The 15,208-nt window shown below is 37.8% G+C and overlaps 4 protein-coding genes across 4 annotated transcripts; 3 read left to right on the forward strand and 1 right to left on the reverse strand.

Moving 5' to 3' along the window:
- Window positions 1-7,603: 7,603 nt before the first annotated feature.
- LOC18030291 (F-box protein At5g25290) lies at window positions 7,604-9,603 on the forward strand. The gene is made up of 2 exons (XM_006413983.2): window positions 7,604-8,835; window positions 9,388-9,603. The coding sequence occupies exon 1, from the start codon at window positions 7,655-7,657 to the stop codon at window positions 8,792-8,794; it is 1,140 nt and encodes a 379-aa protein (XP_006414046.1). The 5' UTR covers window positions 7,604-7,654; the 3' UTR covers window positions 8,795-8,835; window positions 9,388-9,603.
- LOC18030292 (pentatricopeptide repeat-containing protein At4g18840) lies at window positions 9,277-12,037 on the forward strand. The gene is made up of 2 exons (XM_006413985.2): window positions 9,277-10,895; window positions 12,009-12,037. The coding sequence occupies exon 1, from the start codon at window positions 9,282-9,284 to the stop codon at window positions 10,887-10,889; it is 1,608 nt and encodes a 535-aa protein (XP_006414048.1). The 5' UTR covers window positions 9,277-9,281; the 3' UTR covers window positions 10,890-10,895; window positions 12,009-12,037.
- LOC18030294 (transcription repressor OFP5) lies at window positions 11,009-12,129 on the reverse strand. The gene has a single exon (XM_006413984.2). The coding sequence runs from the start codon at window positions 12,127-12,129 to the stop codon at window positions 11,071-11,073; it is 1,059 nt and encodes a 352-aa protein (XP_006414047.1). The 3' UTR covers window positions 11,009-11,070.
- A 1,763-nt stretch (window positions 12,130-13,892) lies between these two features.
- On the forward strand, window positions 13,893-14,230 carry LOC18030293 (putative defensin-like protein 27). Its single transcript, XM_024148539.1, has 2 exons — window positions 13,893-13,950; window positions 14,055-14,230. The coding sequence occupies exons 1-2, from the start codon at window positions 13,893-13,895 to the stop codon at window positions 14,228-14,230; spliced, it is 234 nt and encodes a 77-aa protein (XP_024004307.1).
- The last annotated feature ends 978 nt before the right edge of the window (window positions 14,231-15,208 follow it).

A 15,208-nucleotide genomic window follows, 5' to 3' on the forward strand; every position in this document is an offset into this window, starting at 1 on the left:
AATTCTGATCCTAAATCTAACAAATTCCGAGCCTAAACTAATTCCCGACCTAAACCGTTTGAATTTCTAAACTATTTAAAATTATTATAATTTGAAATAATTAAAAAAAATTATTTACCTTTTTTTTTTGCGTCGAAAGGAGGAGGTGGGAAGGAGGAAGCAGAGAGAGCGAGAGAGGAAGGAGAGATGAGCGACGAAATGAGGAAGGGGTGAGGTCCTATATATAGAATTTATATTCGTCGTAAATTCGACGTAATATTTACGTCGAATTTACGACGAATCCGTCGTAAATTCGTCGCAAAGTTCCCACCGTACACAAAGCGAATAAGACAAACACACGTGGGTGTATCTGGACTTTGCGACGAATTTACGACGATCCGTGTTATTCGTCATAAATTCGTCGTAACATTACGACGAATTTACGACGAATTGTATAAATCATTAAAATTAAAACGGCTGTGTATACACATATCGTCGTAAATTCGTCGTAATATTACGACGAATTAACGACAAACTATACAAAACTGATGAAATTCAAAAATTGAAACATCCATAAGGACATACAAGCATGTCTATTCATGATAAATGTGGTGTGTATAACTTTCTAACATGTTTACATAACTTAATGAAGATTTTAGTAAGATGTAAGATAAATCCATACATCTTGTGTAAATGTATATAACACCTTAAGATTACTTGATAAACACATATATGTCAATTTTAGAATTTTTTTTTTTTTGTTTAGAAAGTTGTTTTACCTTATGAGATGGTAAGCCATTTCATTCTCTTCATCAAAATCCCCCCAGAACCCCATAAAAGATTGATTTTAAGATTTAGGGGTTACATTTCGTCGTAATCTCGATGGTATATTATGACGAATTTACGACGATTACTCCCATTCGTCGTAAATTCGTCGTAATAAAAACCACATTTCTACAAGTTCTTGAACCTTACAATACAGACCCTTATATAATACATCAGTTTACTTAGGAAAATGAACCCAAAAACCATTTTGTAAGTTGGGAAAGCTAAACCCTATAGGGTTTAGGGTTTGCATGTTACGACGAAGTTACGACGATTTCTTAATAATCGTCGTAAATTCGTCGTAAAAGTCAACATATGTTCAAGTCAACACATAAACAAATTTTCAATCTTCATATTATAGAGGTATGGTGGATCACTTGATAAATTTTCTAACCGGGTCCCTAGGAGATGAAAACAAGAAGCTTATATAAACAAAAATTTAAATTTGACAAATGTTACAGTGAAACGTTCAAAGCATGCAATTAATTAATGTCAACATATTTAATTAGTCTTCATCAACATTTTCCTCGGTGTCCTCATCATCATTGTCATCATCATCACTGCTTGTTGTAAATTCGTCAACACCTTCTTCAGTTTCGTCCCCATGTAGATCTTCAACTTGTCGATTACGTGGATCAATTAAAAGAACATTTTCTTCAACATCCGGTTCTGTAATGTCGACACAATCATCTTGTTGCATTGGCGGGAGATCTACACCATCAATTATACCCCGTGGAGCAACTTTGACAACCGCCAGCCATGAAATTCCCGTATTCCGAACTCGAGGATATGGAACAAAGGTGACTTGTTCTGCTTGAGATGCAAGTATAAATGGCTCGAACTTATTGTATTGCCGAGATGCGTTTACATCTACCACTCCAAATTTGTTCATGCGCACTCCACGACCTACCGTAGGATCAAACCAATCACATTTGAATAGAACAGTTTTCATTCTGACTAATCCGGGGTATTCCACTTCAATTATCTCTTTGATGATCTCATAAAAGTCTACTTCACCTCGTACACAAACTCCATAGTTTGTAGTTGCCCGTTGAGTGCCATGACTATAAGTATGAAAAACATAGCCACGTGTGAAATACATAGCTGCAGTAGTTATCTTCGAAATAGGACCTAGGAGCAACTCATGAAACCATACTGCATATGTCATGTCATCATGCTCAACTTGACCTTTTAACCACAATGCATAATGTTGGTCTTTTTGCTTGTTAATTTCATCTTTTGAAACACTGTCAATGCATTCTCGGACTTGACTGACGAAAGTGCTGAAATTTTAATACATTGTTAATGACATTTCGCATGTTCAATATATCAAATTTTAATCATACATGGTTATAATTATGTACCTCTCGTAAGGTGCCAATTCCTCGCAATTCAGAAGTATATATGTATGTGCGCTGTGGTAGTCTTGTTCGTTTGACCAACGGGTTTCTTTCAGTTTCCCACTTAGACGTCCAATTGGTGAGAATATATCAGGCACATCTTCTACTGCGTAACTTTGTCCTACACCCCCATCGTCGTAACGTCTTGGAGCCCGTTTGCGTGTACGAACCTTTGGAGCAAAGTAATAAGACGTGAAATGAGAAGTCTCTTCTGTCAGACTTCCCGCCACGATAGACCCTTCAACTTTTGCTAAGTTTTTGGCCTTACCCTTCAAATGCTTCATAAATCGTTCAAACGGATACATCCACCTAAACTGAACAGGTCCTCCCAACTCTGCTTCATGAGGGAGGTGTACAGGTAAATGTTCCATAACATCGAAGAAAGCAGGTGGGAATATTTTCTCTAAATTGCACAACAATATTGGAATATTTGTAGACAGTTGTGCAACTACATCTTCTGATAATGTCCTTGTACTTAGATCACGGAAGAAAGCTCCAATGCCTCCTAGTGCCTCATGGACATGTCCCGGTAGGAGTTCAGCAAACGCAAAAGGAAGTAACCGTTGCATAAACACATGACAATCATGACTTTTCATCCCTGAAAACTTTTGTCCTTTATCCACAGATTTAGCCAGATTAGATACATATCCATCAGGAAATTTCACGGCTGATGATACCCAATTAAACAAAGCTGTTTTTTGTTCAGCACCCAACCGAAATACAGGAACAGGTGCTTTCCCATTACTCACCATATGCAACTCAATTCTGTTACATATATCGGGTAAGTCCATCCGTGATTTAACGCTGTCTTTGGTTCTTCCTTGGACGTTCAAAACAGTATGCATGATGTTATCGAAAAAATTCTTCTCAATGTGCATAACATCAAGATTATGTCTAAGCAAATGATCTTTCCAGTAAGGCAGATCCCAAAATATACTTTTCTTGTGCCAATTATGATGAACCCCATATCCGTCAGGCATATTCGCAGGAGTGTGCCAATTTCCTCCAAGGGGGACCGTTTCAAGTCCACCCCAATGATCTATTTGCGCTTCAAGCTCTACTCCAGTTAGGTACACTGGTGGAGGGAGACGAACCAATTTGTTCTTTATAAACAAACGCCTATTTCTTCTATATTGATGGTTTGGTGGTAAAAACCGACGGTGGCAATCAAACCAACAGGTTTTCCTACCATGTTTAAGCTGAAATGCATCAGTCCTATGAAGACAATAAGGACATGATAACCTCCCATGCGTTGTCCAACCTGATAGCATTCCGTATGCCGGGAAATCGCTTATTGTCCACATAAGCACCGCTCGCATCGTAAAATTTTTACCACTCGAATAATCATATGTTCGTACTCCAACATGCCACAACTGGTTTAACTCATGTATGAGTGGTTGCAAAAACACATCAAGGGCCCGCTTCGGGTGATTTGGACCAGGGACTAATATACTTAGAAACAAAAACTCTCTTTGCATGCACATATCTGGAGGAAGGTTATATGGCGTAAGAATCACAGGCCATAATGAATATTGCCTACCAGACATACCAAATGGACTAAACCCGTCAGTGCAAAGACCAAGATAAACATTTCGCTTAGACCTAGCAAAGTCTGGATGTACGGTGTTAAAATGTTTCCAAGATTTCCCGTCAGACGGGTGAGTCATTTTGCCATCTGTTTGTGAATGTTCTGCATGCCATCTCATCGACGCAGCTGTCCGTTCGGATTGATATAGTCTTTTTAACCTATCAGTGATAGGAAGATACCACATTCGTTGGTAAGGAATCTTCTTACGCCCAGCAATTTGTGGTCTATATCTTGGCTTTTGGCAGAAACGACATTCTTCAAGCTTCTCATCATCTCTCCAAAAAAGCATACAATTATCAACACAAACATCAATCATCTCAGAAGGCAATCCAAGACTAAAAACCAGCTTCTGAATTTCATAATACGTTTCAGCAGCCAAATTATCATCTGGCAAATACTCTTTAATAAGATCTGCCCAATCGTTCATGCAAACTTCAGATAGATTGTGATCTGTTTTTATTGTCATCATCCGAGCTGCCAATGAGAATTTTGATAAACCTTCCCTACATCCCTCGTACAGAGGCTGCTTTGCTGCGTTTAACATATCATAAAAGCGTTTCGCATCTGCATTGGGCTCCTCAACAGTATCAGCATGTGTTTCATGAAATGCATCAGTAATCATTTCATGCATCCTATCATGATCTTCACCCTGAACTTGACTACTTTGATAATCATTGGACGCTACAAAATCCACATGTTCTTGATGATTACTAGTACTCCGTGCAGCCATCTGACCACTACTTTGACCATATCCCTCTCCATGCTGATACCAAATAAAGTATTGGGGCATGAACCCTCTATTCAATAAATGCTGCCAGACAGTGTCAATAAGAATATGTTTCCTATTTTTGCATTTCACACAAGGACAATACATTTTGCTGCTTTCAATTACAGTTTCCAGAAGGCCGGCTTGGTACATGAATATTTCCAATCCGTTTTTGAAGTCTTCAGTCAACGACCCATCACCATTTTCTGGCGTATACATCCACTTTCGTAGATCGTATATAGACATTTCAAAAACAAATATTTGACTTTTTGTTTCTGAAATTTGATAGAAATTTCAACTACTAAAAATTTTACTTAAACATTCAAAGACTCAAAAAATTTGTGTCTTTATATGTTTTTTTGGGTTGATGGAATAATGAGAGAAGAAGGGGTATATATAGAATTTTTTGTTTGGTTACCAACATATTACCATTGCATTTTTACATCAAATTTACGTCGAAATAAAATTTACATCACATTTACATTGATTTTACGTCAATTACAAGATAGAGGACAATTCGTCGTATTATCGATGTAAATATTACGACAAGATTACGACTAAATAAAATTCGTCGTAATCTTGTCGTAATATCGTCGTAACATTACGACGATTTTACGAGGGTTATTTTTTACGTCGAATTTACGACGAAATTTTTGATCGTCGAATACGACGTAATGTCGTCGTAAATTTACGACGACTACGAATCGTCGTAAATAATTCGATGGAAAAGCCCCTCTTTCTTGTAGTGATACAAATATTTCCCGCACATCTTTCAGGTCTTAGATGAACAAGGAAAATTGAGATGTCTATTTAAGAAGTTTGAAAAGGAAGATGAACTAGCAGCAAAGACAGAAACTTCTGTGTACCTCTTAGACCATCCAATACGTGGCCACAGATCAAAATCTCCAGAGATTTATGGCTTCTCAGGTGTACTGCCTACTATATTTCTGCGGTTCACAAAGGGGAATGAAAGCAATTTGGGAGTTCTGGTTCAGTTTGAGGAGAATGTGGGTTGCATCGACAAATACATTAGTAAAAATCCTCATAAGATAAACTTTGATGAAATACGTAGGATTTCTCTGCTTGATGTCCGTTTTGCCAATATGGACCGCAACGTAGATAATATCCTGGTCCAAGAAAAAGGAAACGGTACAACTCACTGTATTCCTATTGATCACGGAATGTGCTTCTCTAACAAAGGACAAATCTACAACATATGCAACCCTTACTGGTTAGGCGTAATGGAAAAGAGAGCCAATGAAGCTTTCTCCCCTGATTGTGTCAACTATGTGGCACGACTTGATCCGGATGTTGATATTGCATTTCTAAGGCGGTGTGGATGGGAACCTAAGTACATTGAACCGTTTAAGATTTTTACCACATTTCTGAAAATTGCAGTTTCGCAAGGAATTACAACTTACCATATTGGATTGATTGTTTCATTTAAGTGCAATGATCCGAGTTTTACCCTACAAGCGATGGTGGAGAGTGTTAAAAGAGATGGAAATTTTATTCTCAACGTGGGTAATCGCATAGAGAAGCGTCTTAAAGAATATCATGCAGCCATATGAAGTTATACCTTATGACATTTGGTTATGGTGACAATAATATGCACATTTATGTAGCATATGTTGCTACAAATATTGTTTATGGTGACAATAATATGCACATTTATGGGAGGTGTCTAGTTTATGTATGAAGATTTTACAGTAGTATTTTATATTTTCCGTTTTTAAATATTGTCCGCACTTATTCTAAATCATTATCCTTTTTATAGTATTTATATTCATTTGCAGAAAATTCGAAATATCTTTGAATAAAAGGATAGGTTTAGCTCTTATTGTTGTAATTCTTCTGTGCTTGGTCCAAGCAAGAGTGCAGATGTGATTGTGAAGGAGAGTTTGTGTAATTAAAGAGGAAGTAGTAGATGTGGGAATTTAAGTAGTGGAATGGTTTGAGGATTTTGTGTTCTTGATCACCTGCATCGTGTTTTAACAGATAACATTGTCAAGGAAAATGGTGAATAGGTTGAACGTAAGTGGCCAAACCCTATCAGATTATAATAGTCTATGCCACGTGAAAATATCATTAATCTTATGCGTATATAAACAAGTTGTTTATTCCTGATGGTAGGTACCTTGCTAAACCCTATCAGTTTTTTAATCAACCTCTAATATAGTATCAGAGCACCAAACATTTTCCGGTTCATAACAACGGGATGATGTAGGCGGAATCATGAAGAGGATTGAGTAGAAATGGTTGGTGATCAGGGGATCCTGCTGGTGAATTAGCGGTTTTGGGAAGTAGATTGAGAGAGAGAGTTAAAGTGAAGGAGTATTAAAAAAGAGGCCAAGGAGCTTTCTGCTTTTTTAAGGGTCAAGCTCATGAAGGAGTGATTCTATCTATGAAGTTTATTCCTGTGGTTGGTACCTTGCAAGTTCCAGTGAAGACAGGGGTTTATATATGGGTTTGGAGCATTGTTGAAGATTATAGATGTGAAGAACATGACGTTCCCATGATAGATCCCTCTTGTATGACACCTGTGCCGTAGAAAAGGAGGGCACTACTGGTTCAGTGATGAGTCACAACAGAGTCCGCTTGTGTTAAGATTTTCCGGGTTCTTGAGAAACCAGTTTACGAGTTTCTCGGCCACAGTCCGTCTGTCTTTATGCCATTCTTTAGTTTTGAAATTTTGCAGTTACATCTGTGTTCACACTAACCCGGTTGATGATGATCACTTCATCAACGGTTCGATAGATGAAAAAGTTTGTATCTGGTCAAATTCTCAGTGCCAAGTTCTAGAATGTACCGACGCCTAGACTAAATAGTCTGACAGTAATGAAGCCGTGAACAATGGCCACTGGGAGACTGAAAGCGCGACGACTCACTGAAATTCAATTTGATGAAACTTTAGTCTTTACTACAGAAAACCGTCCGGTTCAATCGAAATATCCGGTTCGCATTTTTTTTTTTTTTTAAATTAAAAAATTGTTTTCTCCTCTTCTATAAGCATAATAGAGACAGAACATATGTGGGACACTTCACGCCTCCCTTGTACGAACGCAACAAAGACGAGATAATCTCGGTCCTGATCTTATGGAGGGATCTACACTCAAACGACGCTGGAGTTGTCCGGATACGAATTTGATTCTGCGACCAAAAAGAGGATCTCCATTGCTGTTACTGTCCCCAGAAGAGGAGGATGGTTGTCGTCTCTACAGCCCAGACGAAGATAGGGTTTACGAGACTACTACAAGGAGTGATTTTTCAGGGTATCGAATCCTGGGAAACTCGGATAATTGGTTCCTGGTGGTAGATTCTCGATCGGATCTCTATATTGTAGATGTGTTTAGTGAGGAGAGGATCCATCTCCCACCTCTAGAGTCAATCAAGGGTAATTTCTTTAAGCTTGAGCGAGCAGGAGATAAAGAATTCAGTAGTATATTCATTTGTAAAGATGGTAAGTCTTCTTCTGGTGGGTTTCTTCGAACTGCCGATGATCTTAGAGGTCTTTTGTGGGTAGACGACAAGAACGGAGACTACGTTGTTGTGTGGCGTTTTTTTGGGGATGAACAATATTTAGGGTTTTGCAAGAAAGGGGATGATCATTACCGCGAGATTTCAATGAAGATGGGTGTTCGCTGGGAGTTACGTGGCCGAAAAGATATGGTACTCAAAGGTTACAGTCTTTACATCCTCGCCACTCGTGACTTCATTCGACACCTTGATTTGTCTAGACAGGATGGTTTCGAGGATGTGTCCATGAGCCCTACGTTTCCAATGTGGAGTCGAGATATTCTGGATTTGTATGACATAGAAACACTCGAAGGAAAGACCAACATCGAAGGTAACAGTTACGTTGCTGTTACAACATCAGGAGAGGTTTTCATTGTCAAAACCAAAGCTTGCGAGTCAAACTTTGAGAAACATAGGATGTTTCGCCTCTTCAAGAGGGATCCTAAAGATGTAGACACCGAAACCAACAACAACATATGGCTTGTTGAGGTGGATTCTGTAGGTGGTGGTGATGAGGCCCTGTTTCTTGATTTGGGCACCACTGTGCCTGCTGACCATACCCTTGGTATTGAGCCGAACTGCATCTATTTCTCCCGCGATCGCAATGAACCATCGCCGCTCGACATCTGTGTGTACAATCTTGCAACAAAGACCATCAAACGCTTCCCTAGTCTCTCCAGCTTTAAACTCAAGGATGCTTGGTGGTTTCTCCCCTCTTGATAAGTTTCCTTCTTTGTTTTCTACATCCTGGTGTTGTTGAGGTATTTTCAGACTCTGCTTTGGTCTCTTCTTTCTTCTTTTGATGTACTATCTATGACATTGCTATCTTCTTTTACTTTTGATGTATAATCTATGACATTGCTAAGTGTTTTGAATACCTGAAGACTTGTGTTCCAAATTTCAAACCATCAAATCACTTCAGATCAAATCATTAAACACTCGTTGGTTGCATGAGTAAAGAGTTGAATATCTGTGAACCATAGACATTTTTGTCTAATTGCTTCTTTTTTTTTTGTTCTAATACATTCTCATGCTGAATCTAATTAGGTGTTCATAAATAATTAGTCTAATTGCTTCTCTTTTGTTGAAAAAAAAAAAACGAAGTCAAATTGCTTCGTGAGAGACAATACAACCTTTGATTGAATTGAACAATAAATAGTCTTTCTTAATGAATGAACGTAGATGGAAGACAAGAAAGAAAATAAAAATGAGTTCTTGTTTGTCATCGACTTCACTGCCGATTCTGTCATTTACAGAGAGAGCTAAATCTCTGTCAGAGATCCAACAAGCTCATGCCTTTATGCTTAAAACAGGTCTTTTTCGGGATACTTTCTCTGCTAGCAAGCTTATTGCCTTCGCCGTCGTAAACCCAGAACCCAAAACCGTCTCTTACGCTCACTCCATTCTCAATCGCATCGAGAGCCCTAACGCCTTCACACACAATTCCGTCATCAGAGCTTATGCTAACAGCTCTGCTCCCGAGAGTGCTTTGACCGCGTTTCGTGAAATGCTTCTTGGCCCGGTGTTTCCCGATAAGTACAGCTTCACGTTCGTGTTGAAAGCCTGTGCTGCGTTTTGTGGGTTTGAAGAAGGAAGGCAGATTCACGGTCTTTTCTTGAAGAGCGATTTGATCTCTGACGTGTTTGTGGAGAATACGTTGGTCAATGTCTATGGGAGAAGCGGCTACTTTGAGATTGCGCGTAAAGTGCTCGATACAATGCCTGAGAGAGATGTTGTTTCGTGGAATTCGTTGTTGAGCGCTTACGTCGAGAAGGGTTTAGTAGAAGAAGCTCGTGGGGTGTTTGATGAGATGGATGAACGGAATGTAGAGTCTTGGAATTTTATGATTTCGGGTTATGCAGCTGCGGGATTGGTTAACGAAGCTAAAGAGCTTTTTGATTCTATGCCGGTGAAAGATGTGGTTTCATGGAACGCAATGGTGAGTGCTTATGCGCATGTGGGTTGCTACAGCGAGGTTTTAGAGGTTTTCAATGAGATGCTTAACAGTTCCACAGAGAAACCAGATGGTTTTACGCTTGTTAACGTCTTATCTGCTTGTGCTAATCTTGGATCTTTAAGTCAAGGTGAATGGGTACATGTTTACACCGATAAGCATGGGATTGAGATTGATGGGTTTCTGGCAACAGCTCTTGTGGATATGTATTCGAAATGCGGGAAAGTTGATAAGGCTCTTGAAGTGTTTAGAGCCACTTCGAAGAAAGATGTCAGTACATGGAACTCGATGATCTCGGGTTTAAGCGTCCATGGTCTTGGAAATGATGCTCTAGAGATATTTTCAGAAATGGTTCATGAAGGTTTTAAACCGAACAGTATCACTTTTATCGCTACTCTATCTGCCTGCAATCATGTGGGTATGTTAGATCAAGCTCGCAGACTTTTTGAAACGATGAATAGTGTTTACGGGGTTGAGCCAACTATTGAACACTATGGTTGTATGGTGGATTTGCTTGGTCGGATGGGGAAATTCGAGGAAGCGGAAGAACTAGTGAACGAGACTCCAGCAGATGAGGCTTCGGTTCTATTGGAATCTCTTCTTGGTGCCTGTAAAAGGTTTGGTCGAATGGAACAAGCAGAGAGTATAGCGAATCGTTTACTGGAATTGAATCCAGGAGAGACTTCAGGTTATGTTCAGATGTCAAACTTGTATGCCTCTAATGGAAGATGGGATCAGGTTATGGAGGTGAGAAGAAAGATGAGAGCAGAAAGAGTAAAGAAGAAGCCTGGATGTAGCATGATAGAAGTCGATGGGGTTGTCCATGAATTTTTAGCTGGCGAAGGACTAATAATTGACTAAAGCTCGGTAATTTCCAAAATCTTTGTTCGTCTTATTCTGTCAATTTTAGAATATTGCTATCAGTTTTGGTTATAGCCAAGAATCATGAAATTAGAGGGGTTGCATCATAGAAAGCGCAAATTATTATCAAATTAGAATGATTATTCATGCACGGACTTTATATTACTATTCTACACCAAAATTAATGAAATTTCAGATCACCGTGCACCTGCTGAAACACATTAATGATCATGTCATGATATTCATCGGTATTGAGTCTGAGATAACAAACCAGAAGATCTTTGAGTTCTTCAGGGTGGTTGATACCATTCTCCATGATCATCTCAATCATTGAATCTCTAAAATCCTTCTGAGGATCGCTCGAGCATTTCACTACTGCAAAGCTTTCATTCTCCATTCCTCCATCTGCTGCTTCTATCCCAAGCTCGTGCTCCCGTGCTCTCAGTTTAGCTTTCTTCAAGTCTTCAATCGCTTTAACTCTGCATTTTTCAGATGCTCTTGGTGAAAAAACTCTAACCTTGCTGTTTTCTTTTGTTCCTAATCTGTTTAGCTCCCTTCTTAGGTACAGAGATTTCCTCTGTTGGTCAGCCTTCAGCTTCACTTCTCTTAGTTTTATTTCCTTGAGCTTTTCCCACTGATGAGCCGTTTTTGTTACGGTATGACCAAGAATCACAGAATCCTCTCTACTGTAAGTTCCTGTACCTGTCCTTCTCGCTGATTTCTTCGCCTTGACCTCTGCGTCTTGTTCTGATCTCTTTGGCTTTTGTTCAAGAAGCCTTTGGTCACGTCTCTCACATCTCTGCTTATCTCTGTTCACCTGAATTCTTGGCGTCATGATCACAGTTCCTTGGTCTCTATCCATTGCCTCTGCTTCCAGAAAACCACGCGTCTCTCTTTGGAATTCTCTTACTTTCTTCCTCACACTGCTCATTATCTCTTCAAACTTCTCACTTGATTCCATATCGGCTGGCCTTGTTGCAGCGTTCTCCTTTTCTAATGATACTCTCTGAAACCTTTTGCTGCTCTCATGAATATCATTTCGACGTTTAGTAGAACTCAAGGAAGATTTTGCAGACATGTTCTGGCTAGCTTTTTCATCTTGCTTCTTCTCTTTTGCAGGTTTCAAGTCAGACGAACCACTTGACTTTGAAAACCAAGAAACAGGATAAGCACGAGACAACCCGGAAGAGGAAGAAGAAGAAGAAGAAGAAACAGGTTTCTTTCTCCCCCATCTCATCATTCCAAACGATCGAAGAATCTGAAAAACGTATGTGCTTTTGTTTGTTTTACCGGGTTTCTTAAACTAGACTATAAAACAATATGATAAAAATGAAGGGATGTATCTAGAGCTTACTGCTGTTATATGGTTAGGTCGTTGTGTTTAATAGGGAGATTGAAGATGTTGTCTTAACGGGTAAAAGCTAGTTGCAGTTTGAAAAAGAGAACCAAACCCGCCTGAAGAATCCTGTGACCACTTTTAGCCTAAATAGACTTTTTCTTTTATTGGTTTTAAAATCTCTGGGTATGTTCTGGAATTTATACCAAAGGTGGGGGACCAGTTTTATCAATCAAAAACCAAACTTCATTGATGACAAAGACTTAGGCTCTCTCTCTCTTTCTCTTGTTTCTGAGTAACGTGACCGACCCAAGAACCACAAGAATCATCCCATCTTTTAGTTTGGAGTAGCTGTCTTTGTCCCGTAAAAACCCTTTAGAATTGAGTTCTTGGCTCATGGAATCAATTGGCTGTACATGGTTACATTTACATGATTACATTAGTAGTCATTTAGCAAAAGCAGTTATAGAATGAATCCGAAACCCGAGTTTCGTCCAAAATAACAATATGATTGGTACCGGTCCCGGTCTCTCCTGGTCCTAGGCTGAGAGATATTTTAATCATGAAGAAGGTAAAGTTTAAAGGATTTAGGGTTATCTGAAAGTTAGAGATTTTCTGAAGTCGATGTGGTCCTGATTTTAGAAGAACAGCTAAAATCTCTCCATATGGATATATCACCTACCTTGAGGTATGGTTTGTGTCATCCACCACCAACTTGTTCATGATTTTCAATTTATTTATTTCATTTCTTTTTTTTCTTCTATATAGTATACCCATCAAAATGGGGATAGAAAAGGTTTTTGTTATTATTTACATCAGTTTTTTGTTTCTCTTATATTGTCAAGACTTTGCATTGAAGCATTAGCAAATTCATCTATTTCAGGCCCTTCTACTTTCTAATCTGAAAAGGAATAAAAGAATAATACCCCATGCCGTATTTAAGATTTTCCATCAAATGTAAAAATAAAAAATTGTATATGATATATAAACTTTAATGTTATTTATCTTTTTTGATTTTTTTTGGAGACTAGCCTTGTATTTATTAAAAAGGACAAGACGTTATTATTTCACGGCTATTTCAAACTTGGTGATAGCGATACAAACCCGTGTGTTTTTTTTTTGACAAAGAGTAAATGTTGTAACATTATTTAATATCATTTTGATGTAATTATCAATAATAATATTAATTATCCCAAGTTTCTTTGATTGATTTCCTACAAACCATTAAGATTTACCGTCACCTTTTGACTGTTTTAGTATACTTGTTTTTGTTTATCATGTATCAAATTGTGTTTCTACAAATGTACCAATCATATCATTCACCAATGTAATGTTTTTTTTGAATAGCATATCATTTCCGTATGGATACTAAAATAATGTTGAATATGTACATTCAATGTTACAATTCAAAGCTTAACTTTATTATAAGGTATTTGACTGTTTTAATTGACTCAATTTTATCATTCAAGTATGTTTCTACAAATGTGCTATTGCTGATAATGATATCATATTAATGCTAAATAAAAACGGTCAATATAGAGTTTAATGCTTATCCTTTTCAGCAATCAAGTGAAATCTTATATATATATATCATACAAACAAACATTAATCTACAACTCTTATAATCGAATTAAAATTTTGATTATAGAGTTAAAAAGATTTCAAAAATGGTTCATTCAAGATTTTTCTTATTTGCTTTCCTTGCTCTCTTCGTTATACTTGCAGGTTAGTCTCATTAAATCGAAACCGTATTAAACGGGTTCTTATTGCTCTTTTTCGAAATAAAAAAATCTTGAATATTTGTTATTTTACAGATGTTGAAGCTATAGACGTGGTGAGTGATGGTTCAATTTGGTCACCCACCAAAGGAACTTCATTGTGCTGCAAAGATCACCCTGAATTCGGAGTATGTTCTGATAGAAGTTGCAAGAAGTGGTGTCTTCAAGGTTGTGACAATAAGAAAGGTGGCTTTTGCAAGAACAAAATTTGTCATTGCTACTGCTAAATTAATTAAAACTTTAAACTCTAAGAAGAAAAAAACATTATGTAATTGTAGAAAGACCAACAAGTCAATGAATATAAATTGGAAATCTTGGACATATAAATTGGAAAGACTTAGGAAAAATATAATTTATATAACCAAGAACTCTATAGTAAGGGCTGTTAAAGAAAACTCTATATGTTTATGGTTACTCCAAGTTTTTGGTATGATACGGAGCAGTCATGGATGGTTAAGTGAATCATTCTTCTTGCGCGATTAAACATTTGTGAACTTGGTTTCGCTTCAAGAGAGACCCTTTCGTCACATATCTTTGTGTTGCATTTTGGGATTTTTCTGAATTAGCAAACAGAGGAAACCAGCAATATTTGGAAGCTTAATGATCATGAAACGAAATCCAAGCTTATACATGCATAGGTTGTGTTCCTTTGGAGTTTCTAAGTTAATATTTAGCTCATATGATCCAAAGTTCTTAGCTGAACCTGTTGACACACCAATCTGCATGAACGTTCGTGTATATGTTTGAATACTAGCATTAGTATAGTCCATCTTTTTCCGTAAGAATCGTAGATGAAATGTTGGTGATCTATGTAAGTCTTTGTATCCTCTGTTTCTTTTTTTTCCCTGTGATGAAGTGTTTGTATCCTATTAGCTTTGGTTATACCATACTCTATACTCTATATTCTGTGCGTGAGTAGACATGATTCTCTGGAATTTAGGCTTGCGAATCAATGATATCGAACCATTTTGCCAAGCTGACCTTGCTTTGTGTCGACAATGTGCTGAAAGAGAGTAATGTTGTTTGTTTCTACATAAAAGCATCTGCTCTATTTTTATTTCTATATCCATTTCCTTGACTCCTTGAGTTTTTATTTTCGTATAATCCAAGACAATTTGAGATTTAAGGTTCTATAGTGTATTTTATTTTTAATAATCTTTATGAAAAAAGCTAGTCTCCGGTTCTGGTGCTAACAATTCTAAATA

The sequence above is a fragment of the Eutrema salsugineum genome, unplaced genomic scaffold, assembly GCF_000478725.1.
Source record: "Eutrema salsugineum unplaced genomic scaffold, Eutsalg1_0 scaffold_1, whole genome shotgun sequence".
Taxonomy (NCBI): Eukaryota; Viridiplantae; Streptophyta; class Magnoliopsida; order Brassicales; family Brassicaceae; genus Eutrema; species Eutrema salsugineum.

Bases quoted from the DNA above. Each gene is read 5' to 3' on its own strand.
- LOC18030291 (XM_006413983.2), top strand. From the start codon at position 7,655: ATGGAGGGATCTACACTCAAACGACGCTGGAGTTGTCCGGATACGAAT.
- LOC18030293 (XM_024148539.1), top strand. From the start codon at position 13,893: ATGGTTCATTCAAGATTTTTCTTATTTGCTTTCCTTGCTCTCTTCGTT. The intron at 13,951-14,054 runs GTTAGTCTCATT...TTGAAGCTATAG, and splicing joins TCTCTTCGTTATACTTGCAG to ACGTGGTGAGTGATGGTTCA.
- LOC18030294 (XM_006413984.2), bottom strand. From the start codon at position 12,129: ATGATGAGATGGGGGAGAAAGAAACCTGTTTCTTCTTCTTCTTCTTCT.
- LOC18030292 (XM_006413985.2), top strand. From the start codon at position 9,282: ATGAGTTCTTGTTTGTCATCGACTTCACTGCCGATTCTGTCATTTACA.